Source organism: Rattus rattus, chromosome 9 (assembly GCF_011064425.1).
Source record: "Rattus rattus isolate New Zealand chromosome 9, Rrattus_CSIRO_v1, whole genome shotgun sequence".
Classification (NCBI taxonomy): domain Eukaryota; kingdom Metazoa; phylum Chordata; class Mammalia; order Rodentia; family Muridae; genus Rattus; species Rattus rattus.
Window position 1 is genome coordinate 57,830,772 of NC_046162.1, and position 26,828 is coordinate 57,857,599.

Consider the following 26,828-nt stretch of genomic DNA (forward strand, 5'->3'; position numbering starts at 1 on the left):
CAGGGGAATAGTCGACACGCCTATTCTGGGAAAGTACAACCCTAAACCTCTCACTCTGTGAGCTCTTGAATAGGACGCGCCACACACATCACGGTGCCGTTTAGACAACTTACGCCAAAGCTACCTGTCAAAACGTCGAGTCGTGATTTACAGAGGGTGAATCAGAAAGATGCTGATTTTTATTTACCTTTGAATCTGTGCAAATCCATTAATTATGGACTCTAATGCTATTCCTCAAAGCCCTTTGCCAGGTCACATCCCTCTGCCCCACATCCTGTTTGCTCTGGGTTCCTCCCATAAATTTACTTGAGGGCCCTCCTGCCTGCTTACCTAGCCCGCGCCCCTGACTCCTCAATCAAAGCCGATGGCTCGGACTTTCTTCCCTCACACCCTTGTCCACTGAGCTTTCATGTTGTCCCGTTCTCGGGCAGCTCCTGAAATAGAGAGACGGTCAAAAGTCCTCTTGTACTTGCTACTCAAATAACAGTCATCTCCCTAAGGTTACGCTCTCCAGGGTGAGGCCGCTATCTACTTGGAGCTTTTAAAAAATATATTTAAAGTTTAAGATCAATTGGATGGCTTTGTTGTTCATCTGCCTCGCCAGCCATAAGCTCGACAGCTTTACCCCGGGATGGCTGCTCGCCAAAGACACCTCAAATAGTGCGGGACCCTTCCATCTCCTCAGAAGGTTCTACCACACAGCACGGATCTAGAGCGCCCTTCCCCTCTCTCTGCAATGTGGAGAGACAATGTACTATGGTGAAAGAAGAACAAGCTTTGAGATGAGAGGCCATTTTGAATACAGGACTTAAAAAGTGGAGAAAAGGAATTGTCTCAGCTCGGCCGGTCAAGTGCTTGCCTGGTGTGTGGGAGGCTGTGGATTCGATTCCCAGCACTGCATCAGTTAGCAGTGGGCGGTGCGAGCCCGCAATTCCGACATCTGGAGCTGGATGTAGGAGGAGCTGAAGTTCAAGTTCACCCTTGACTACACAGGAGGTGTGACATGAACCCTGGGCTATATCAGACCAGAAGGAGACAGGGGCTGGGGTATGGGTGGGCGGGGAGCCTCAGCACCCAGTACAGTGTCTGCAATGGGCAAATGCTTCATTAATGGCCACCCCACTAACAGGCTACTGCTTTCTCAAGGTGCACCCGGATATCTGTGTTCCTCTTAGCAGAACGCACAGTGTCTGGAGGGGAAACCAAGAACTGTAATCCCCTTTCTGTAAGGCAGGGTGGTGCACTGGAATAATATAGACTTCAGAACTAAAGAGGCAGGTCGAATATTCTGCCTCTCCTGCATTCTTAGCTGAACGCCTTGGACAAGTCAAGCTCTCACTTCCCCATTAGTACTATGGCTTCACACGCCTACATTGTACATAGTGGTGCTTACACGTCATGTCTGTAAAGTCACCGTGTGCTGCACACGTGGGCATCCAATAAATACATTACAGACAGTGGGCACTCCTAATTCACCTTCCAGAGCACCACGCATGCAGGAAAGCTGCGTGCTAAGTGGCTGCTCTGACTGATAGTGAAGGGTTGGGTTAATAAATCTTTTGTAGTGGGTTTCAATGCATTTGTTTAAACATTTCTTCCTAAGTAGGGCTGTAGACTGTCTCTGGGATGCACCAAACTAAAGTTTTTCTCTGCGGTATTATCGGTTCCATTTATAATAGTTCTCTTAAATTTATATGATGCGGAGGGAAAAATGGAGTGCTCACAATTCATCAGGCAGGCTTTAATTTACCATTCCGCGGTAGTTTTTACTACTATGAAGGCATTTATGGAGTCATATACCAGAATGCATCTGCAGAGATTGGCATAAAAAACTGTCACCATCACTGTCCCCAACAAAGACCGCAGCTTAAAATTTTGCCAGGACAGCAAGTTGGAAATTTCCACCGTCAGAGCATAATTCAAAAATCACAACTTGAGAGAGAGAGAGAGAGAGAGAGAGAGAGAGAGAGAGAGAGAGAGAGAGAGGCACACATTGGTGTATGCATACACATCTGTACACACACACACACACACACACACACACACACACACACACACACACACACACACACACCATGAGCATGTAAAACCCACCACCAGTAATTAAATATGTGTATGGAGTGTTAGAAGGCTGGGAAAGGAGAGGAGAAACACCCTGTAGCTTGGACCCTTTTCTACGTCCATATCTACATTCATACAAGTAAGAGGGGAGCTCCCCTTGCGCTAGTTGTAGGCACACCCCAGCTGGGCACACTTCACGAGATTGCACTACTGGATTGAGCTGTCTCGATTCGTCCACTGCTAGGACTGGGTAGGTCTTTCTGAGAGATCTTGGGGGAAGGGGTAGAGAGGTGAGTCACCCAATTTAGTAGCCAGTAATTCCCCAGGAAAACAAACCAAAACATCCAGAAAGAGAAAGAGTGAGAGAGAGAGAGAGAGAGAGAGAGAGAGAGAGAGAGAGAGAGAGAAACGAATAAAGGCAACAGTGAGTTCAATACTCAGGATGATCCTGTAGCAAGGACTCCGTTATCACTGAGCACAATTCTCTTCTCTCTCGGAGACAATCAACTTTCAGCCCAGAAGTGTATCCTTAAAACCTCATAACTCAACTTAACATAGTGTTAAAGTTTGGGGGGATATTTGTCAGAGCTGAGGCTGACGTGATCTGTCTGGGGGAGCCTAGAACAAAGAGCGGTGGGTGAGGAACATGTCACCTCTGCACACATTCATTTCCTTGATGAACAAGGAGCTATTAACTGAGGAGAAGGCATTATCTGGGTGAGGAATGATGCTGGCTGTTTCTGCTGCTTCTCCTGAAATCCTCGAGAAGAAAGCAGGACCCAGGAAGTTAAAAGAAGCAGGTTTTGTTACTGTTAGGTGGATTTCTTTTTTAAAAAATGGCATTTAACTTGGTAGAGTATATAGACACAGAACTTTCTCGAGAGGAACTGGAAATCAGTTTGAGACGTGAGTCTGTTTTGAACCTATGCCCTCTGACCTCATTAAGTCAAAAAGTTTAATATAAACTTTATATTATAATTTTAATTATATATAATTATATATAAGACTTGAAATTTTCTAGGAATATTAAATATGGCGTTTGTGCAAATGTTTGAGAAGAATGGGCGTTCATGGGCTGCTTCTTAATAGTGCTTCTTAATAAAATGTTCCTGGTGGACATAACTACGTACACTGAGCATGTGGCTTGACAGAGCGGTTATCACTCTCTGCAGACTCTCCTCATCAGTGACCAACTTCTTGTTTCGGGGACTGGGTTTGAACCCAGGACCTGGAGCACATTGAACATGTACTACTGAGCAAACCCCAGTCCCCCAATCATAGACTCTAATCGAGGACTTCTAGATCAAACAGTATTCCTAACTTCATCTTTTCAAATCCAATTATGATAAGCACGTCACTTACATGATGTCCTAAACAAGTCACCTTTGTAACTGACCCTCAGGTAGAAATGTAATTGTGTAAATGAAATGTAAACGTAGTTAAATGCCATATCCTGTTTTTAGCTTTACCACTGTTTTAAAGTACATGTCAAACATGGCTTCTCACTTAAAACACATCTCTTTAATTTTAACATTTTTTATATTACTACAGCTTTACTCACTGATAACATTTGTAAAAGGCTAATAACAGTGTGTGTGTATGTGTGTGTGTGTGTGTGTGTGTGTGTGTGTGTGTGTGTGTGTGTGCCTTCAGAGGTAAGATTTTATTCTTACTTCTGCTGACCAGGTTGGCTTTTATTATACTTCTTTACATGCTCCCTGGACTTGTTCAACTTTGATTGTTCAAGCTGGCATCTCAGAAGTCTAGGAACTCTTGCCTAACAAACTTATTAAAATAGATCCCAGCAGCTCAGATGCAGACAATAACACGAAATACCTGCCTTTATCATTGAAAAAAATGACCAGTATATTTCATTTTAAAAGGATAGTAAAAGTTTCTTAATCAAAAATTTCTCAGGGATTTTTTACCGCATGGATTTACGGCAGACTGGCTGCATCTTCCTGGCCAGTAAAACTGCCAGCCTACCTCGGTCAATAGCTCACATCAAGATGCCACATTTTAAAAATCTTACTGATCGGGTAAATAGTCCAGGATGCATCCTTTTCTAACTCTACAGATATAGCCTTCGTGGAGACGTTTATGAGAGCTGAAAGGACTGAGGGGAAAATAAAACCCAGGCAGCATTTTAGGTTAAAAAAAATCTTTATTGGAATTTCAATAATTCATTTAGCAGAGTGTGCAAAATTTTCACAGGATCTTTTCTTAATTTTATGATTTTGCCATATATTGAAAACCATGCCTGGCATACTCTTAGATCACTGAGACTGAAAAACATGAGATGTTAAGAATTATTATGAGGCATAGCTTGGGCGAAAGGCTGGAGAACATTCTAAGTCAGACAGAAGTCAATTTCTTGCCTAGTCTACACGGGAAAAGTAAAGTTAAAGTTGTGTAACTTTTTCTCTGGGTTGTTGCCCGGGCTAGCCTCGGGGGTCACGGCGGTGTGCAGGATCTCCCACCGGAGCCATCACCACTGAACTATAGAGCAGGTCACTATTCCACACCCAGATACCAGGAATGACTAAGTCACCACTGGTACAGGTCTGGCTGTGTTTCTGATTTAATTTCTTAAAAGCAAAGGCGAAGTGTAAGAATTTAAGGAAGGAAGTCAGAATACAGGAAGCAGAAAAAAATGGCCGAGGACAGACAGTGTGAATATAAATTGAAGCCCCCTGAGTGTTCCTAGGTGATGCGTCCTCACAAGTTGGTACCCATTTAGATTGACCAGACCTGTCTAGTGGGGGCAGCCGAGTTCTAACTGAACTGGAGTTAATGTCCACGTCCCCCCATCTGCTGTAAATTCTTTTGAATCTGAGAGGCGAAGTCATTAGTCTTGCATATACTTTTCTCTTCCAAAAACGAGACAGGTTAGACCAAGCTAGCTCTTCACAACGGAAATGTTTAGAAGATGTTTCAGAAGACGCTATGTAGCTAGATGCATGTCTCTTACTGCTTAATAAAATACATGTGAACGAATCAATATGTTTACAGTTCAGAAATTACACTGCAACTTGAATTTTTATTCAAGAAGCAAATGCAAACGCTCTAGGAAGAGATTCCCCCCCACCCCCTGTGCAGGGTCCTTAATGTACCTCATCCTCAAACAAGTAAGAGAATTTTAATGGATTCAAATTAAGGGGGAAACACTTAAGACAGAATACCATCAAATCTAAATAAATCTATTATTTTGGAAGAGGCACGAACGAGTCTACACAAGAAGCTTCTGGAGTTTTCCCACTGTTCCTCACTCAGAAAGATCTCTGGGTTTATAGGTGGAGGGCATCTGCCCAAACAGAGAGACTGAGAAGATGGGTGAGACAGACCGGCTGCCTAGCTTTGTTTCAGTGCTATGTTAGAGCACACAACGATTATTTAGAGTAAGATGCATAGCAAGAGCTCGGATAGTCCCCTAGGACAATCTCTGTCAGTTTTGGCCACCACACCTCGATCCACCCGGACACCTCCTCATAGCTGTGTGAGGCAACCATTTGCCAACAGTTTCTGTGATACACTGTTACTCCTTACGATTCTCCAAGAAACGGATCATCGCAGCTCTGCTCTTCCTGATTTTAATGCTAAATGAAACAAGGTAAACCCTTAAAGTGCTTAATAAATTCTGCTTAAGAAAATAAGTACTCTAGAAAGACTCTTTTCTGGAAGAAAGGACAGGCTCTACTTCAGAAAGCATTGCGGAAATACCTATATGTGACCAGAAGCCAGGAAATACGTAAGAGCAGTGACCATTCTGGGTGACCAAATGGGTCAATATGAACACAGAGCAAATGCCACAGGTGTAAAGAGAGGCTGCTGTTTGCCTCTCTGCTCAGGTAGGACTATTCAAGGTTTATACAAAACTGTATAAAGCTACAATTCAAATGTCTCACAGGAAATGCTGCCTTTACAAGAAAAACAACCAGGCCCCAGGAGGAACCAGGACACTTGACATTGATCACAGAGCCAGGGTAAAGAAGGCCAACTGACCGATTATTGATAAACCTCAAAATGTAATATCAAATTCGTGTTTTTCCAAGTATGAAAATGAGATTATTACTATGAACAGTCACAAATGTTTGTCTATTAGTGACTCTTTGATAGGCTTGTTCGGTTTTATTTTCCTGTGCTCAAAGGAAATACCAGTCCAAAACCCAAACCAAAAGGGCACAAAAATCCAAGTAATCAAAGTTAGATTTGTGTCCATGTATCTCAAAGGAGAAGCTCATTAGTTAATAAAGGAGAATTGATTTCTATGCTTTGAAAAATAATTATCGTCTCTTGGTGGGGGATGAAAAAGAAAAATTAGTCAAAATGTTCCCCCTCATATTGCCCGTGACCAACCCCCTCCACCCTGCTATGCCTGAGCCATCCTTCTCTGTCCGCTCCCTTGTGGACGAGTCAATATTCTCTCCTGGAGAGCAGGCCAGTACTTGATATGACCAAGTGTGTCCTCCAGAGCTGTCACGTGGGATCCCACGTGACAGGGGTTCATCACAAAGTGGACTGAGCACAAAGGGAACTTGACTTCGCCACTTCTCAAGTTTCTGCAAGTCCCCAGAAAGGGCTTTATCAAGTGCCACAGAGCGAAGGAACCCAAAGACAGCATTCGCTTTTAATCTAGCAAGTTGTCACTGGTGCTTTCTCTAGAGCTCGAGCAATCCAAGGTATGGCGACTTGCGGTGGTGTTTTCTGAAACAAATAGAATTTTATGTTGCTCATAGAAATATATACCTGCCCTTGAGCTGTCTGCGGTTTACTAAGGATTTATAAACGTTTGAAATGTGTGGGTTGAGAAAAGCATATGACAATCATAACCTCGAAATGATAAACTTTATACGAGAGAGAAATGTAGATAGAATTAAATGGTATACATTAGGAATGCTAGCCGCTTCCCTTTAAAATTGGCATGGGAAAAAAAAAATACCAAAAAGTCGTATCCAAGCCTTCCCTCATGTATCACTGAAGAATATAAAATTCTTATAATTATAGTTGGTTCTGTATGTCTCCCCATAACTTATGTAATAGAAAACATGGAAATGACGGCTCTAAGGAAGTACTTACCTTTGAGGTTCAAAGCATTCACGAGAAAATAATTTCTCCAGAAAGAAATATTTTAAATATTAATATGCATGCACGTGCGTGAAATCTTTAATTATCTAATTCATGTCTCATGTTCAGTGTTGAAAACTTAAAAAAAAAAATCATAGTCACCCCCCCTGCACTAAAATCCCGCAAAACAAAAATCCAAGAATGCGCAGAGCGCTGTTGTGTTTTCGCCACAAGAGGGCGCTAGAGAATTCCGATCCTTTCCAAGGTCTATAAAATCCTTTAACTGCTACTTTATAGACATTCAATTACAACAGGCCATAATACATTAAGGCATTAAAGTATACATATATCCCAGCATATGCCACAGCACACGCTGCACGAGTGTGCTCTCCAGATGATCGCCAGCGCCAACATCAAAACGACGCTCGGGCTTCTAGGGCTTAATGTAAGATTTTATTCTTCAGCCCTCCCCTCTCCGAAAGGCAGCTCTCTCGGTGAGGTGATCCCCTCGGAATGGAAAATATCAAGGCATGTGATAAATACAGAGTGACTGGAGGGTATGACAGGGCAGAGGAAGGTAAGGACTACTAGAACTGAAATTTATGCAGTTTGGAAAAGGGAAGACTCTGGGGATAAATGTTCGCCGTCTTTAATACCTTCTAAAGGTAACACTATAAATGAATTAGGGGAATTATTCAGTCTCGGAAGATGGTATGGAAAAGAGCAATGGCCTGAAACCAAGGAAGGGAAAGTTTAGGTAAGACATGAAGGATAAATTACTAATAATAGTTGGGCGGGAAGGATGTCCTGGGAAGGAAGGGCCCAAACTGTAATCGCTATATTTGATTGTTAATTAAGTGAGATATTAGCAAGAATGATGTGAATTCATTAGATGGGCTATGTTAGATGACCCAGACACTTCCCACCCTGAGCTCTGACAGTCTCTAGGTCTCACTCTGCTGCTGGGTGTTTGAGAATGTCTTTCTGGGATGACAGTGACTGTCTGCAGGGGGGCGAGCTCAGGACAGCAGTTAACCCTGTGCTGGTAGAATAAAATCCAAGGCTCCGTTGTGAAATGACATAAGGATAAAATTGCGCCTACATTCCAGGCCATTCTATGAAAATACGCTGTGCCCTGTAAGTTATGGGCTAACAGTTTATTTTTTTAAAAACCTCCTGCAAATTGTATAAAGGCTTCTATAAGTGAAAATGTCCCCTGAATAAACAATTTACCCCTGAAAACCCCAATATTTTACAAGCCAGAGGTCCTATTCTGCCTAATCTTTCTTTCTTGCTAGTGTCTGGCCTCAAGACCCTTAGGGTACAACAGTAAAAGGGGGGGGCGGATATCGAATCTGAAAGGCAGGTGAGGGCAGATAGGGACCAGAGTTTGGGAATCCAACCATCTTTGCTCAGTCCACCATAATATCCTGGTCTAAGCAGAGCTTCAGTACTAGTCAACCTGTCTGTCTGTCTGTCTGTCTGTCTGTCTGTGTCTCTCCATCTCTGTCTGTCTCTCCATCTCTGTGTGTGTATCTGCCTGTCTGTGTCTCTCTTCTGTGTCTGTCTGTCTCTTTCTCATTCTCCCCCACTGTCATAGAGAGCAAACTCAGGGCCTTGTACACTCTAGGCAAAAGCTCTGTCCCTGAGCTATATGCCCAACCCGAAGAATTTCTGTTTTTACTAATTGAACTTTAGGTCAAAAGAATTTATGGCTAACAGAGAAGTAAAGACTGCCAAAGTATGAAGAGACATATGTGTGTGTATGTGTTTGTGTGTGTGTGTGAGTGTGTGTGTGTGTGCGTGCATGTGTGTATGTATGGCCTGAGGGAGTCATTTGTGCTTAAACTAAATTTTTCTAAATGTATGTGAATATTAGACTTGGAAGTAAAGACGGCCAATGTGGAGCTTGAGGAAGGACGGTCTAGTCGTTAAGGTGGTACCGAGGGCTTTCGAATTCTAAACATGGTTGCCATGGGCGCAATAACCAACCCTGGGGTGGCGAGACCGTCTCTGCAAAGCAAACGCCACGTTGAGCCACATTGCGTTCATAGACTCTGAACAAGACAATTAGGCGGTGAATGGGACTTGCAGTCAGCGGCCTGTAGAGACGTAAGCGCTCCCTGCTTCTGACTGGTGTCGACGCCCGCAAGCACAGCACCACGCAGTAGCAGCCAAAACCCTGTGAGTCCGCCACCACCCAAGTGACCACACCGGCGTCCTTAACAGTTACTGTACGAGGAAGTGATCGCTATTAAACTTGTTACTTGTTGATGAGTTTAGAATTTGGAGAGAAACAAAAATTACTCCAGGCATTATGTAAACAGTCTCTTCTGCCAAGCCACTCTTGGAAAATCGGCCCCTCGCACTTAAGAACGTTGTGACTGTTCTCCCGTTAATTGGAGGAAAAGCCCAATAAATGTTTGACCTTTCTGGAAAAGACTTCCAAAACCACTTTGGCCAGAAGTCAAATATTCCTTTCAATGTCTCCCAAAACACTGCGGGGCCAAACGACTGGTGCTCCCTGTGGAGTCTGACCCGCATCGGCAACACTTGACCGTGAGGCATGCTGCGTGGTAGGGAAATTCAAAGCTCCTCTCTTTGGCGAGGTGACTGGCTCCCTCCAAGGACTCGCATCTTACTTCCCTTTTAGAGCCCGTGTGCTAAGCCCGTGTCTGAATAAGGGTGCTTGGTGATAGAGGTATTCGATAACAAACCCTTCATCGGTAGTATATTAAAATCTACGAAGTGAACCGAGGGCCTCAAAAGATAACTCACGGTCCAATGCCGAATCAATTCAGGAACTCGTTGTACTTTACCTACAGATGTGATAGCATAGGTTGGGACATTTGGGGATGCTTGTAAAATAGACCAGCCCGAGTCATTTTGAGAAAAGGTTGTGAACATCTACATGGAAGATGTGCATGTCTGAAGAATTTCACTGAAACTTCAGAAAAATAACTTAAGAGCCAGGACTAGGTTTGTAAGAGTTTTCGAGTATCACCCTGCAAAGCATGCTGGGATTGTACACAGAGGAGGAAGTTCCACAGGTGAGGGGGAATCTACATGGGTGAACACCAACAGGCTCTCCCCACAGGCGTCACTGCAGTGTGACACTGACCCTGTCACTTGCAATGGGACTGAGGACCTTCACTCCTTAGGACTCTGAGGACCTTCACTCCCTAGGTCTCCTCTTTGGTGAGATAACACTTCGCCAGGTGATTGCCGAGCATCTTCAGAATCTAAACTACCATCATTTCGTGTAGAAGCTTGGGTTACGTTAGCAAGCTTCCCATGTGTTTTGTGTTCCAGTAAAAGCAGCACCGTGGAGGACAGCCCAGAACCGACATGCGTGAGAGTGTTTAAAGGGTACTGAAGAAGGTTAGAGTTTAAACATGCGCCCGTCGCCAGACATGCCAGGGTAAAGAATGAAAAATGGGTTGTTCATAGACAGATAATTGTTATTGTTTTTTAATTCTTCACGAAACATGTATAATCCGTGGTAATCATTTGTTCACGTTATATAAATTACTGTCAGATTTGAAGCCCCGTTTGTCATCTTCATCTGTGATTTATACCAGACTACACAAACGACGTGATGCCTTAGATCCAATAAGGCATTTGTCTTCATGAGGAAGGCCACTACGATCCTGAATGACAGCTCACTTACCCTTATCACAGTTAACTCAACACTGGGTCCTTAATGTCTCTCAGTGATCTGAAATCGGGATTCACCTGAAGCCACTAAGAGACGTGTTCAGAAATCCACCATGGCCATCAGACGGGGGTGGACTTTACTAGAGAGTGCGTTCTTGGGTCCCCAGATCACAGTGATGTAAATGACTTTTATGTGCCGCCCCCCCCCCAGCAAGAGCCTCAAAAGAAAGACATCTTCTAGCTAACAATCAAGATGAACGCAGTTGTCTGGAGAATAAGACGAAAGTGTGACAAATGTTTGCGCGTAGGTATGCACGCGTGTGGATTTATTTACAGACATGTAGGGGAGAGCCTATGTTGAGCCCTCTCCCTATCTTCATATTATAGAACAACAACAAAAAAACCACCTAAAAACTCTAAATATGTTCACACAGTTGACTAATTCACACACACACACACACACACACACACACACACACACACACACACACACACACACACACAAGAGAAAGGGAACAGTTCACTCTCTCCGCCTATTATTCCTTTCTGTCTACCAAGGAGCTGTGCGTGCTGAGGGATTGAGTGTTATTGGCACTGGGGAAGCAGTGACAGACTCTGTGATTGGCTTCTAACATTTCAAGTAAAGTATCTCTACGCACATGCTCCTCCCGAGTTACGGAGAGACTTAAGCTAAGATTTATCCTGATCGATGAGGTCATTTGACTCGAATCCCTGCATCATTAATCCGCATACCTCAGTAAACCTTATAGAGTGCTTGATGTTTACTCAGTGAGCCCGTATCGTTTCCACACGAAAACGGGTCCTTAAATACTCACAACTGTGGAGACGTGAGAGCGGCTCGTGGGGAGGGCATTCTTCACACACCCTGAGTACAGAGCCTCGGGGGGCAGGTGCGGCTCTTGCCGACCAAGATGGCAGACTTGGCTTAGCAAGTGGGAGTTCGTACACGGAGACAGGAGGGTAGACGTTTGGAAGGTTGGATTTCAGAGCTCGTTAGGAGGAAATTGGCTCTGACGATTAGAGTTCTTTATAGAACTGTAACTTTGAGGATGTAAAACAAAACAGACAATGGAATGGCCTACAGCTGGGATGAGAGATCTTAGCACAACCTGCTCGGCAGATAAAAGAAAACTGAGGCCACAGAAGAGCCAAGAATATGGTTTGTACAGGAAAACCTGGGAAGAGTATGTTTAACCAAGACCTGAGGAGCAAACCCCGCTGCGGTTCGCAGAAAGTCGGATCAAAACAATACAGGCTGTGATCTCAAGACCAGAAGGAAAGAAAATGAGAATTCAATCAGAGACAGAGGGGTTTTTTTTAAAAAAAATCCTAGAACCCACAACAGAACAGTTAAAATAAAAACCAGAACAAAGTGTCCGGAGAGGTGGCTCGGTGGTTGAGAGATGAACCGATCTCACTGGGGACCTGTGTTCAGTTTCCAGCATCCCTGTCTGGTACCTCACAACTGCCAGGGACTCAGGCTGCAGAGGATCCAACGCCCTCTTCTGCCCTCCGTGGGCAACTGCACTCATAGCACACACCAGTCCCCCTCCCAAACACACACACATACATACATACATACATACATACATACATACATACATACACACATACATACACACACATACATACATATATATCACATATATATGTTTATATATACATATACATATACATTCCATATATGTGGGATATATATAATCCTCATTATATATGGGATTAAAATAAAATATATATTTAAAATATATGACGAAAGTATCACAGATGCTTCTAAATGAACGTATACATTTAAAAGCTAATTTTATAAAGGAAATTACAAAATACAGAATGGAACTATGAACTGTAATGTGGCACTACATGCTGAATTCTGTGGCGTGCTCGTAAAGCAGTAGTCACGGGTTACATTTGAGCCCTGGGTATTTCCATTCATGAGTTAACATTACATGAACGGGATAAAGCAGTTAGGAGAATAGATGGGAAAACCCAAAGGACAGGTAGCCACATGATCCCAACCCCTACGTGATCTCAATGTGTCTGTCGTCCACGGCCAAATCCCTGGTCTTCTCTAAACCTCACTTCTTTACCTGTAAAATGAAGGTAACGGTCCTCCCTGCTTCTCCCTCTGAGCTGGCTTAAGAACTAACCGAGCTGAAGAATCCTTACCACCTCCCAAGACTCTCTTCTGCACAGCAAACCGTGGCACAAACTTGACTCTCACCTACATACAATACGTTAAAACTTCACTTTTCTTCTTTGCAGCAATACATCCACATGGTGGGTGGGCAAAGGTCACCATCTGTTTTTAAAGCAAGACCTCATGTAGCCCAGGCTGTCCTCAAAGCCCCTACGTGGTTAACTTCTGATCCCCTGCCTCTCTCTCCTGGACACTGTGATTACAGATGAGTGCCATCATACCCAGTTCTAAACCTTTATTTTCGCTTCACAATACCAAAATAATTTGAAATACATTCAGTTCTGATGTCTTCTTTCATAATTGAAAAACAAAAAGTGCTAGAAAGCTAACTCCATGGTAGAATTCTGGCCAAAAATCTGAGGTTTGATGCCCAGCACTGTGGGATGATGATGGTGGTGATGGTAGTGGTGGTGGTGGTGATGGTGATGATGATGGTGGTGGTGGTGATGATGATGATGATACCCACAATAACCAACAAAACTGAGTTCATTGTTGTTTACATCTCTTTTTACTTCTAAGGCTGAGAACAGAACCTGGCAAAGTCTCTGAATCCCTGGGCCTGTTGTTCACAGCCATAAATCCTGCCGTGACTTGCATTCGGATCGGAGATGAAAGCGGGGGAATTTAAAACTAAGAAATGCCGAGAGCAACACTGATAAATCCAATTCCAGAACATTCTTTATACTTCCAAATGTGCTTTTCTTTTGTTTTGGTTTTTTCTTTTTTTTTGGTTCTTTTTTTCGGAGCTGGGGACCAAACCCAGGGCCTTGCGCTTCCTAGGCAAGCGCTCTACCACTGAGCTAAATACCCAACCCTCAAATGTACTTTTCAAACAAAACATGGGGTTGAAAGCTCCCACCATTGCTACTTGAACAACTTTGCAGTTTCTTTGTTTTTTGTTTTTTGTTTTATGTTTTTTCCGGAGCTGAGGACTGAACTGAACCCAGGGCCTTGAGCTTGCTAGGCAAGCGCTCTACCACTGAGCTAAATCCCCAACTCCAACTTTGCAGTTTCTTACAGATCAAGCACGTAGTGATATCATCAGTAAGTCTTTGTGGTTCTCACTGGTCTGCAACAATGTTGCAGAGCTTCCATTTCCAACCTGGATCTCACTCAGCAAAGACATTAAGAACTTTCTCTGACCTAATAAACTAAATACATCCTCAGTTCTTTATAGATAAATCTGTCCAACCTCTTCCTTTAATTAGAATACAATCATATGGCGTAAAGAACTCACTATTGCAGGGTTTTACATTTCTGTTAAAACAATTTAATTTTTTCTTTCTTCCAGAAGGAGTCACTGTGCCCTGTTGATAGCCTAAGTGTTTCCCTCACCCATCCTTGAAAGAGTGTCGAAGGCATTTCTCCCTTATCCTAATGAGGACGGTTTATTGATGCATTCGAATCCACTGCATTTTAGACACTAAAATAAATGAGATCCGGGGCTCTCGGGTGATTGCTTTGTGTTCCGTTACCGTACCCACTGTTGCCTTCTTCCCGTTTTGCTTAGATGCTGTATGCAATGTTTCTTCCCTTCCCAATGGAAGAAGCTATGCTTTTAGTTCAGAAATCTAAACGTCAGTCCCTGTTAGCAAGTCCTCATTCCAGTGGCAGAGCTGCGCTCTGTGAGTGTCTCGCCACAGGATGCAGCCTGCCGGGGTTCTGGGCATTCACACAGGAAAGCAGAATTGTAATCAGGTAGCAAAGCACTCTCAACTCTATGCTTGGTTTAGTCTATAACTTTGGGGTCTCTATCTCCTTTCCCTTCCTTCCTTCATTCCTCCCTCCCTCCTTTCTCCCTCCCTCCCTCCCTTTCCCCTTTCTCTGTCTATCTCCGTCCCTGTCTGTTTGTCTCTCTGTCTCTGTCTGTCTCTCTCTCTCTGTCTCTGTCTGTCTCTCTCTCTCTCTGTCTCTCTCTGTCTCTCTCTCTCTCTCTCTCTCTCTCTCTCTCTCTGTCTCTCTCTCTCTCTCTCTCTCTCTCTCTCTCTCTCTCTCTCTCTCTCTCTCTCTCTCTATGCACCTGGGTAAACTCCCATGCTCTCCCAGGACTCTGTAGTCTCCACAAAGGCATGAACCAAACACGCCATGCGTCATGGTTCCTGCTTATCAGTACAGCTGTGGGCAGCCAGTCAGGCTACGTGCCCTTTAATAATTCTAAGTTAAGAATGCTGTCCTGACTCGAGGGGTGGAAGAAAACAAAGCTAAACATTTTGATGGCTTCTGGTACAGATAAAATTCCAGAAGCTTAAAATGAATGTCACTTCAGAGCAAGTCAAACCTATTTCCTTCCTAAAGTATGGCTGGTGCTGTCTGGCCAGTCAACGGGGGCACTGCCTTTGCGTCTGTTTGTCTATTTAGTGACCATGTGTCTCCCAGTGAGGCGGTGAGACACGAGGACTGGAGCCTGGTCGGCCGTTACATTGCTTATCCTTCCCGTGGCGCCTTGGAATGTCTAAGTAGGTCTTGTTAGATACACGGCGCAATGCGTTAGCATCTCTGTAACGTTGAACGTTAATGAAGCAGAAGCTAAACGTTTACCCCAACTTCCACCCTCTCTATAGCCCCCCACCCCCCAATTTCACAGGAACTGTACCTATCTTTCACTCGCAGAGGAGGGCGGCATCCATCTTGATTGTTACCCATCAAGAGCTCTTGTTCTGTTCTACATTCAGTGGTTGGCACGAATGCAAACATGGTGTGAGGCTACAGTAAAGTTTCTAACACAGACTCACGCATCTGTCCCTATCTCTGCCGTTAACTATGTCACTTGGGGGATGGCTTTACCTTTCATGCACAGCCATGAAGGACCAAAAACTCTTGGAAGAACATAATATTGCTAATATAATTAACCTCTCTTTTGGGAAACTCTTACTTAGCATTTAATTTTATTCTGGAGCTGGAATTACAGGCAGTGGTTTAGCCACCCAACATGGGTGCTGAGGACTAAACTTGGGTCCTCAGGAAGAGCAGCAAGCACTCTTCACTGCTGAGCCCTCTCAGCCTCTCTTTCGGAACACCTTGGAATGTTCCGCATGTAGGTGTACTTCTTTTAGCATGATCTTGATTTCCAGTGCTCTGGATGCAAAGCGTGGTCTCATACACACGAGCTAAGCAGTGCTCTTCTATCTACTGTAATCCCAGGCCCACCGACACAAACTTTTAAAATTCGACTAGTTTTAACAAAAAAATAGTTGTGTTTATATAGGGCGTGTGCTTGTGCATGTGTTCGTGTGTATGTGTGTGTGAGCACACGTACACTCAGTTGAACACTTGCTTGCATCACCGGATGCGAATTCATGCGGAAGTCAAGTGTTTTTCTCAGTTGCTTCTGCGCCTTATTCTTCGAGCCAGGGTCTCTCAGTGAACCTGGAGCCCACTGATTTAGAAAGACAGGATGGCCAGAGAGTACCCCAGGGATCTTCCTGGTTTCCCCTCTCCCCTGCCTCTGACCACTGGAGTTACAGGTGTGGGCTGCACCCTGATGTAGATGCTGGGCATCTAAAGTCAGGTCCTAATGCTTGCACAGCGTAGACTTTACCAAGTGAGCCGTCCCCTCCTCCCCCGGTTGCTTATGATTTTTTAAGCATTAAGTGCACTGCTCACATAATCTGAGCCAAAATATCTGCAAGGCGGATCCGTCTTTAGGGATAAGCCAGGTGGGGCAGGAGTTACAAGAGTATCGCGGTTAGCAACTGAACTAGAACCAACACAACAGGTTCAAATCACGGCCGCGGTGGTGGGATGGGGTAAGTTACCTCTGCCAGGACTCAGGGTTTCATCTGTAGGGTGAATGTAAGGCTTACATCTACCTCTCATGGCCGTGGTGAGGGTTAAGCAGTGTAGCAGAGGTGCTCAGGACACAAAGTGTTCTCAGGACAGAAAGTGTTCAGTACACGCCAGCTCTCAGCATTTTGATTCATCTACAAGGATGTGAGCAATGTCTCTCTAGGCCACGGGGTGGGGTGTGATATGAGCAGTCTCTCTCTAGGATGGGGCTGGGGTTGGGTAGGGGGATTCGAGGAGTCTTTCTAGGACACGAGTAAGTCCCAGGTTGCTATGGTTTAGTTTTACGAATGTCTGTACCAATTTTACTTAAGGATCTTACCTTTTTGTGTCTTTGTTCTATTTATTTTAGGAACTCTCTTTTGCATGTTTTTGTTTTGTTTGTTCGTGTGTTGCTATTTTGCTGTCTTAGGGATCAAAACAGGCCTTGTGTTTGTGAGGCAAGTATTCTACACTGAGCTACAGCCCAGCTTCCGGGTTCTGGTTTTCATGGTTTACATTAGCTTCTGATTCTTACCTTCGGGGTCAAGTTCTAGCTGATGCCGTTCCCAGACTCTTCCTCTTCTTCCTCTTCTTCCTCCCCTTCTCCCCTTCTTCTCCCTTCCTCCCCTTCTCCTCTTCCTCCTTTACTTCCTCTTCCTCATTTTTTTCCTCAAGCAGGGTCTTGCTATAGCCCAGGTTGGCCTGGAACTCAAGACCCTCCCTACGGGCGTGCGCCACCACACCCAGCTCACAGCATCCCTTCTTCTAATCTGAAGCTTTACTGTGGCCCGAGAAACCGAAACACTGCAATACAAATTCCTAAGGAAAGGAAAGAAAGGGTTTCCCCCAGTGAGGGCCTCAGAGCCACTCCTAAGAATAAGAAAGCCAAGCATCAACTCGGAATTCATCGACATCTATTTCTGCCCCGAGGTCTTGCTGGCTTACTTCTTGTATTCTCAGCTGTATTTTGGAAAGCTGGAAATACCAAGCAGGTGACCTATGAATTAACGAGACACCATTGTTCTGATTCTGTCAAGCATTAGATTAATCAAAACCAAATGAAAGGTTAGTTTCTTCACGTTTTGCACTGTTAATTTTCTACAATTATTAGTCAGCTACCAAGGTAATTATTAAGCTTCCAGCCCAGTGTTTCTAGTACGACGCCCGCAAGCAGAGTGGACCCTTTCAGCTTTGAACGTGTGGGCACCGCCTCACGCTACTACCGGGAGAAGCTTGAGCAAGGCAAAATACTCCTGGGCAACTCGGTCCATTACTCCGAGGTGGAAGTCATCAATTTAACGAAAGAGAAATATAAGACTCGTCCGAACCGGCTGAAAGAAAGAGCAAGTAACAAACAGGTAAAGAGAGAGAAAAAGAGGGACCGTGCCTTCTTGGAATTTAGAAGGAAAAAAAAAAAAAAGGAACAGAAGAGTACGAATCCATAAAGAGAAACAAGGAACAATTTACCAACTTTATTCCCAGCCCCTGAGGATAATAAGTTTCCAATTTACTATTTGGTTCAGGAACATCTTCAGCCTTTCCTCCCACTGGAAAGGCATGAGAGAGTTTGATAAGAACACTGTGCACACAGAGATGCTCAAACCTCCTGCTCCTGTGGCCGGATGCCAGGAGAGCCCAGCAACCTCCCGCCCCTGGGAAATCTAAGCCTGCACCAGAAGCTGGCAGCCACCAGCCCGTAATCTCTATCCTAATAGATCTGAAATTCAGGGATCTTTTTGCATTACACGTTGCCTACTGTTACATTTTTTTTTTTTAAAAAAAGGTTATCACAAAGAAATTCTTTAAGTCCTCCAATGTACAAGAATTCAAATAATGTCATGGGGAGATCTGCATTGAGTTCGTTTGCCTTTCTCTTGAATAAAACCAGTTGCAGTCCGAGGTGTGTGAGCATAGGTGAGATAATGTAGTAAACAGGCCTAAAGGTCTCAGATACCTCACAATACGCTAATAACCCAATTTTCGTAAGCATGGAACCCAATGCCCATGCATCTCAGTGAAGCCAAAGGATCTGAAAGGCTGGAGTAACTGGGCCCTGTGGTCTTAAAATGTCCTCATGCTTTATGAGCTGCTGTTTCAGACGAAGATCAATAATGAGGTCTCCCCCATGGAACCAGTGTTTCTCTAAATACGTTAACTTGTGGGAACATTGAATTACCCAAGGGGCTGAGCACCACGATGAAGCCAGTAGCTGCTCTTTGCAAACCAGTGATCGCCGACACGGAAAAAGCCATTGCTGGGAACAACATGACAAGAGGCAGAGAGGGCCACAGGAAAGGCCGTCACAGCCAGAGAGATGACACTCACCCTCCTCCTGATAATCTGACCAAAAGGATGCCTCTGATGCGAGGGCTGGGCCGTGTGTCCCACTCAGATTTTCATCAGAGCCGTCTTGGCCAAGGTCGTCTCCTGAGGGTTGAGAAGGAAAATTGGGTCATCCACTGGACATCTTGACAAGCACGTTTACAGGTGTCTTCCCGGCGCTCGCCAAGATGGCACCGTCCCTTACGTGATGGCCATGCCCAGTCCCACTAGAAGAGGCAGAGAAACAACTTGAAGAACCAACTTAAGTGTGAACGAAATCTTCTACACCACCACCTCCCTCTAGCACTAAGCAACTGGTAGCTCCGAGTGGGAAGACCTTTCGCCACACAAGAGTAATTTCTCTGTCACATTTAAAATGAAAGCCTTGCTGTATAAATTTGTTTTCATAAATTCCACATCTCCGTGAATTACAACCTTTACCCCTAAGGCCTCTTTCTCCTTCCATTTCTAAATGAAATGGAAGGAAGGACACCGGGGGGGGGGGGGCTAATCTTCTCTACCTAATACAATGTAGCAAGGTCAATACTCCCTCCCACCCCGAAAAACCAGAGCCGTAAACGGAGAACCCAGGCTGGATTCTGTTCCTACTTAAATCACTACTTGTTTTGCAACCTTAATAAAGTTCGCTCTTGTAATTCTGGTTTACAGCCTGAAAGAAAGCTCTCTCAGGGACTCCGAAAGCCGGGGGAAGGTAATATTTGTTCTGCAAAAATGACTTTGATAAAAGGTAATGTATACACAATACTGAATTATGCAATTAAAACATCGCTAATCTCTTTTGGGTGTTTTTTTTCGGCCTTTGTTGAATTGTATTTCGTAGAAGTGGCCAATGCTATTACGATACTTTAAAAGGTTCAGGCAGAGGATGTCTGCTCGCTCAGAAACCAGAAGAAAATGAAAGCATTGCAGATTGTTTTCCTTAAAAAAAAAAATCCCCCAAACAGAGGTACAGGCCTGCTGGTGAGAAGACACCAACAGCTGCTTGGTTCATTTCACAAACATGAAAACGGGATTTTTCAACTGAATTTAATATTCTCTCCGATACTAATTTCCAAAGGAAATCTCCGATGCTAATCTCAGTAAACACTGTAGTGGTTTTTGGCCCAGGATTCCAACCAGGGAGCATTGAAACTAAACAACCTGCGAAGAATCTGGATTGCCCGGCTTTAAAGGTTTATTTCCTACAATTAAACGACAAGGCTAGGGAGGAGATAAAAAATGATTTTTAAAAAAACTGACTGCGGCCTTCTCTTTCCACAAACCAGACTCGTCTTCGAATGCTCAGCGGTAGGCAGATGCCCTCGACTGGCCGGAACATCTGCATGCGTAGGACTTTAAAATAAACTGCCGAGTGCATCAGAGGGGGAAGAGTTCTTTTACCTGACACAGCGGTGACTAGCTAAAGCCAGACAAAATGCTTCTCAAGTTTTGAGCAGGGAAGCATCCCCGCGCGCGGCTGCTACCCAATAAAAACCTCCAATACTGGACAGAGGGTTAAAACACTCAAATTTTACTTCGTGGCAGGGCTGCTGAAATCACATTATCAACAAGGATGTAAATGAGTTTCCTGTCTGGAGACCTGTAAGTCAAGCTGCAGCCATAAAAGTTTTCATTTCGGAAGCCAATCGAAAAACCTTTCTCAAAACAGTATATGCTGCAAGCAAAATTTAACATTTTTTTTTAGGATACGCTGACCAGCTTTTGCTCAACCATCGTTCTAGATCCAGTTCTCTGCTTGCTTTGAATCCCTGATGGAACCGCCAAGAGGAAGAACCCATTCCTCTCCAGTCTGACCTCTAAAGCGTTGGGACGATCAAGGGGGCAGTTTTAGGTTTGGTTTTGTATTTGTAAAACTTGTTTGCTTTTTTTTTTTTAATTTTAAAAATAAATTGTTTTCTGGTGATTTTCTTTTTGTGTATTTGGGTTTTGTTTTGTTTTTGTTTTTTTTTTTTTTTTTGGTTGGTTTTTTTTTTTGTTTTTTTTTTTGTTTTGTTTTTTGTTTTGCTTTGCTTTGTTCTTGAGACAGGGTTTTTCTGTGTAGCCCTGGCTATCCTGGAACTTGCCTGGGTAGACCAGGCTGGCCTCCAGTTCCCAAAGATTCTCCTACCCTTGCTTCCTGAGTGCTGGGACTAAAGGCCCCGTGTCCATCTTTAAAATAAGTTTGGTTTTTTTTTTTTAAAGATTTATTTATTTATCTTATGTATGTGAGTACATTGTTGTTTTCAGACAGGAGGAGAGGCCATCAGATTCCAATACAGATGGTTGTGAGCCACCATGTGGTTGCTGGGATTTGAACTCAGGACCTCTGGAAGAGCAGTTGGTGCTCTTAACCGCTGAGCCTTCTCTCCAGCCCCCTGAAATAAGTTTTATAAAAGTGTTGTGGAGATACGACGTAGCTTGTATACAGCCTTCATCCAGTTTTCCTCCGTACCAGCTCCTCCCATGAGTGAAATCTACCCACCAAACCATCAAATATGGGTACATTCGACCTTTGTACTTGGTGGAATTTTTCGTTGCCGCCTTCCTTTGGGTTCCAAGATCCAGTCCAGCACACAGATCGGATTCACAGCCGCCTTCTCTAAAACTCTCACCCTCGACACCCGCCAGGAGTTGCCACTTGGTTTACTCACTTCAAACGCACAGTCACTGCCGTGTGATCACAGTGGTTTCGGAAGAGTTGCACAGGTGGCCTTTAAGCAACTCCACTGTGTTCAGAGCCAGCCTGTGCCCCTGTCTACACAGGCAGCAAGGAAGGATTAAACCCAACACTTCCCACAGAGCCTGCATCAGCACAGCTGCCAGTGAGAAAAGCATTGAGAACTATGCCTTAGACTAAAACTCGATTAGTTCTCCACAATGATGTCCCAAGTGTTTTCACTCTTGTACCCAGTGGCCCACCTCCCTTGCGACCGAGCCTATTGCACTTCGTCAAATAGACGCTCCAGTGTAATTAAAATGATTGCAACTGGTTGAGATGCATGGGTGAAAAGTTTTAGAGAACTGACGATTACTGTGGTCATTTTGGAGTGGCTTAAGTTAAAAAGGCATAGTTTTTCCTTAAAGCGTAGGCACTCGGGTTCTCTGAACTTGTCGGCAGCTCTCGCAGTCCCCGTTCCAACTAGGATCCAGTGGGATCAGACATAAATGATCACAAGCTACAGTGACAGACATTTCCACTCAGCAGCTGAACAATTAGGGCTTTGAACTCCATCTGCTTAAGAGTGGCTTTCTCACAGGCAAGCCCCTCTGCCACTGGAGACACACTTCCTGCTGCGACTCCCTCGGAATCAATATATTTCTCTACAGATATATATTCTAACACACTATATCTCCATTAATCACCTCCGCCACCTTCAGCTTTTTTTTTTCTTTTGTATTTCTAAACAAGATCTAGAGGAACTCTATCCAGGGGTTCACCTGCCATTAGCTGGTAATTTGTTCCTCGATTCTAAGTGTCATAAGAATTGGGCGCTCCATCTGATCCTTGGTATGCTCAGTGACAGGTTCTCCACTGGGCACCTGTGCTGAGGGGCCCATCGTGAGGGGGGTTTCTCTGTTGTTCTTTTCTGAGAGTCAGGCTCGATTTTATTCATGCTTCGAAGAGTGGTAAGTGGGGGATTTCTGAGGTTGGAGCAGAAAGATAAAACAGCCTCGTGTCAGGTGCAAGGTTTCATCGGGGTTTCTGTGTTTGTTTTTATTCTGTGTTTTCATTACAGGCTAATGAGCCCCCCCCCTTAATTCAGAAACAATAGCTTGGCCACTAGACATTGGCTTTTGCTGCTTTGGATTCAACCAGCTGTTGCTGCTCCATAAACTTTATGGAGAAGTGAATTAAGCCGCTAAAAACTTTTGTCTACTAATTCAATTCCAAATAGAATCGGGGGAAAAATGAATCATGATGCTCCCCTTGTAACTCTTTTGACAACCCAGTCTGGTTCTGAGCTTGCAGGTGCTGTCTGGGGACACAGGCAGAGAATGGTGACAATTTTACCGAAGAGATGAAAAAGAGACAAAAAACAAGCAAACAAACAAACAAACCAGGTTGAAGTTTAGAAAACGCAATGAAGTGCAAGAACAAATAACACAAAACATAAAGACACATTTTCTGCTCAACATATAAAGGCGCGTTAGTTTTTCTCGTGTCAGTAGAAGTCTCTGCCGTTTGTCTCTCTTCCAATTAATTGTGAGTGTGCTGTCGTAAAGTCTGTTTGTCACCTGTAAGCGACTATGTGTCACATGGTTAAAAATGTCCTGGGTGGGGTTGGGGATTTAGCTCAGTGGTAGAGCGCTTGCCTAGCAAGCTCAAGGCCCTGGGTTCAGTCCTCAGCTCCGGAAAAAAAAAAAAATGTCCTGGGCTTGGCTATGACTTTTTTTTTTTTTTTTGCATGTCTTTGGATAATATACAGAAATAGAAACTAGTATGAAATTGTAATTTTTAGTGGGTTTTTTTTGTTGTTGTTGTTTTTTGCTGTTACTGCTACCGGCATTAAAAGAGAACGAGGACTTCCTGCTCCATTTGATATTTAAGAACCCACGAGGCATGTGGCTCCCTCTTTAAACTAATAAATCCTCACTAAAACGCTATAAATAAAGTTTCCTGATCCAAATCCAGTTAGCGTTCATGCTTGGTAGCATTAATATGGCCAGCTCTTCACAGACCAATTTGACACTAATGCAGTTCCCAAAGCTGAACTCTGGTAGTGCCATCAAAATGGTAGCACATCCTTCCTTATTGTATCCATTCACCCAAGCCTCTGGGTCTGACGAAACGTGCGGGATACAGATGTGACCAGGTGTGTACCTTGTTACCCGCATGTGATTACCGCGCACACCTGTGACTCCAACGCCAGGGGCAGAGGGGTTCTCTGTCAATGCTTGCCATATAAGTTACATACCATTTTGCACAAAGTCACGCATTAGAAAATGTATGGTGCTTCCCACAGAACATCTGTGAGGCTTCGCCGACTCCTAAATATCAGTTTGGACTTGCGTGGTTGGTTCTTGCGATCAATCCGCGTACAGTGAAGGTCTCTGATCCTTCTCTGTTCTCTACAGTCTGACTTCTTGCCCATCTTCTCCCTCCTCCTCTGCCTATCCATAACTCGATGTATAACTATTCTTCGCCACCCTCACCCCTCGCCTCCAAGGCCCTGGCGGTGAGTGTAATAGCATCAAATGTCGTTAGATCTGCAGAATGAATGAGAGCCGTCCAGCTGTGGAAATCTTCCATTTATTATTCTTTTTAAAAGTTGTTTCAACTGGGTCTTCCACACACAAGGAGCCTGAGCTTAAGCTCTGAGTGCTAGTTCTCTATCTTCGGAATACTGCTGTCCAATTACACCGCCACGCTAGGAAGAGCGTTGTTAGAGTGGGGTAAATAATAAGACACGGAAGCAAATTGACACTCGTGGAACGATCATTACAAAACACCTGTGAATCCAGCAATCCGAAGGACAGAGCAGATTAATAACGCTCTCAAATGAACCAAACCGGTCAGCAGAAAACCCCAAGGAAGTCAGTAGCTATGACGATGGCCCTTCCGAAGTAACCCCTCCCCCGCTTTTTAAGAAAATGGTCCTTTGTGGTGCAGTTTCTCGTTTTAGCCAGTAGGGTGAGCTGCAGCGCGCAGCATCAAAGCAGCTCCTTTAAAAAGGGAAAGAAAGAACTGGAGACAGACATAATAGAGAGACAGACAGATAGAAACAGAGAGTTGACAAAGACAGACACACAGACACAGATGGAAAAGCACACACAGAGATAGAGACAGAGACAGAGACAGAGACAGAGACAGAGACAGACAGACACACACAGTACGAACTCTTCTGCTCCTGCCCCTGTCACTTCTGGAAAATGCTGACATCTTTAACCCTGCTTAGGTTTTGGATAAGGGCACAGCTCTTGGACGTTAACAAACTGGAGGGCTGGCAGCAACAGACACAACAGGTGTATGTGACACCACACACTTCATGAAGCAAACTCCAGGCTGTCATCGGCTGTTCCGGCTTTACGCTAACACATCCCACAGGCCACTGTTGTTCTCGCGGGTACCAGAATGGAACCTGCTGAGTGGGAATATTTTCACTACTAATGAGATCTTGACAGAAGTTTTAAAAACCTGTGCAAACCTGCATTTGGCGGCAAACAGATAAACGTGCTGTAAGACAAATGCATTGATCATTCCGCCGCTAGGCAACCGATGTAACCCAAAATCCCTGGTTTGAGGTTGCTTTCTTTGGACCATTCTATTCTCTGTCCTTCATTCCTACTGTAAGCTATTAAACTTCATTTCAATGTTTTGATTTGCAGGAGACAGTCAGCTCCAATAGTAAATGGAACAATTTGCTGCGTTCTGAACTTTATACAGGCTCTGGTCTAGGCTCTTCATGTAGAACCTTGGGACGTGTCATTATCCCAAAGATCAACTTGACAAACCTCCCAAGTTCAGCAGTGACCGGAAGTGACCCCACCCTATCTGATTCTAAAGCTCCCACCCTAACCCACCGGCTCCAGGCTCCGTGCTTTATAAATCATGGTCATCGATCAAAGGCGAAGGATACTGAATGACAGCCAACAACTCGAGTTCATGATGGCAATTGAAATAAAAATCATTGTTACTCGTGGTGACAGAAGCAGTTCCTCTCCACACGGAGACAGGAACTGGCAAAGCCACGTGTGGTCAGGAAGGAAGTAGCCTCACTCACAACTCAAATGCATTGTTCTTCATTGTTGGGATGGCTTTTAAAATATCATTTTGTGCCAGGATTTCACGCTCACAAACTGTAATATGACTAGTTCGGGCTTAGCCCGGTCACTATGCTGAATTTTTGAAGCATTTTTCCGTACATTATGTTGAATTGTGGGCGTTTTGACCCTGCAACACAGAAGACAAGCTCAGATGGCCCATACCTAAGAGGAGCTTGGAATCTGGCATTTCTCTTCCTGGAAACTGCCATGCTTTAAACATCCTCGTGGGAAACTCATTAAAGACATAGCAGCCCACATTTTGTTAGCGATGTTTTTTGTAATCCTGGCTCCAAGGCTTAAGACATTTCTTGGAACTATCTGGCTAGTTCGATTCCAGTGTCTTTTGCTTGAGAAGACTGAGATGGGTTAGAGAGATGGCACTTGTTGTTCCTGTGTTGGTTCCCAGCACCCACATGGTGGCTTACAACTTCCCGTAACTCCAGTCATACATCCCCTTCTGGCTCCCGCGGGCTCCTGCATAGGCGTATAAATTGATACGGGCTCATATACATGTACATAAATAATAAATTAGTTAATCACTTTTTTAAAAAAAATGAGATACTATTTTCCTTAAGCTACTGCTGGATCTAAGCCCAAGCAATAAAGATGAAATGCTGTACAGTGAGGGCTGGAGTGTGGGGTAAGAGTCAGGAGCCTGGAAATGAGAAGCAGCCTTTGGCACACCGTAGAGAGGTGAGTTACCTGTGTGACTAACGCAGACCTCCGGTTACCATCAAGGCTGTAAGGGAAAACCGACCCGATCCCACCTCCCATGCCACCGCCTAGATCAGAGATTCCTGCTCATGTGTACAACAGCATACATGTGCAGTCAGTCCTTAACAAGCCAGTCCTCTCACAGACAGCATTGTCACCTCAGTGTTAAGTCTCCAGAACCAGAAGTTCCATAGAGAACGTTCCCTTATCCTTTTTACTGAAGCACCATTAGCACAACTATGTAAATCTTAAGGGTCAGAGGTTA

General features: G+C 44.3%; 1 protein-coding gene across 1 annotated transcript in view; it reads right to left on the minus strand.

Annotated features, from left to right (window-relative positions):
• The window catches only part of Skap1 (src kinase associated phosphoprotein 1), a 296,586-nt gene that overhangs the window by 200,674 nt on the left and 69,084 nt on the right, over window positions 1-26,828 (minus strand). Inside the window, exon 4 of the mRNA XM_032912818.1 lies at window positions 19,088-19,189. Within this exon, the coding sequence (XP_032768709.1) occupies window positions 19,088-19,189 (102 nt within the window). The remainder of the gene's footprint in view (window positions 1-19,087; window positions 19,190-26,828) is intronic.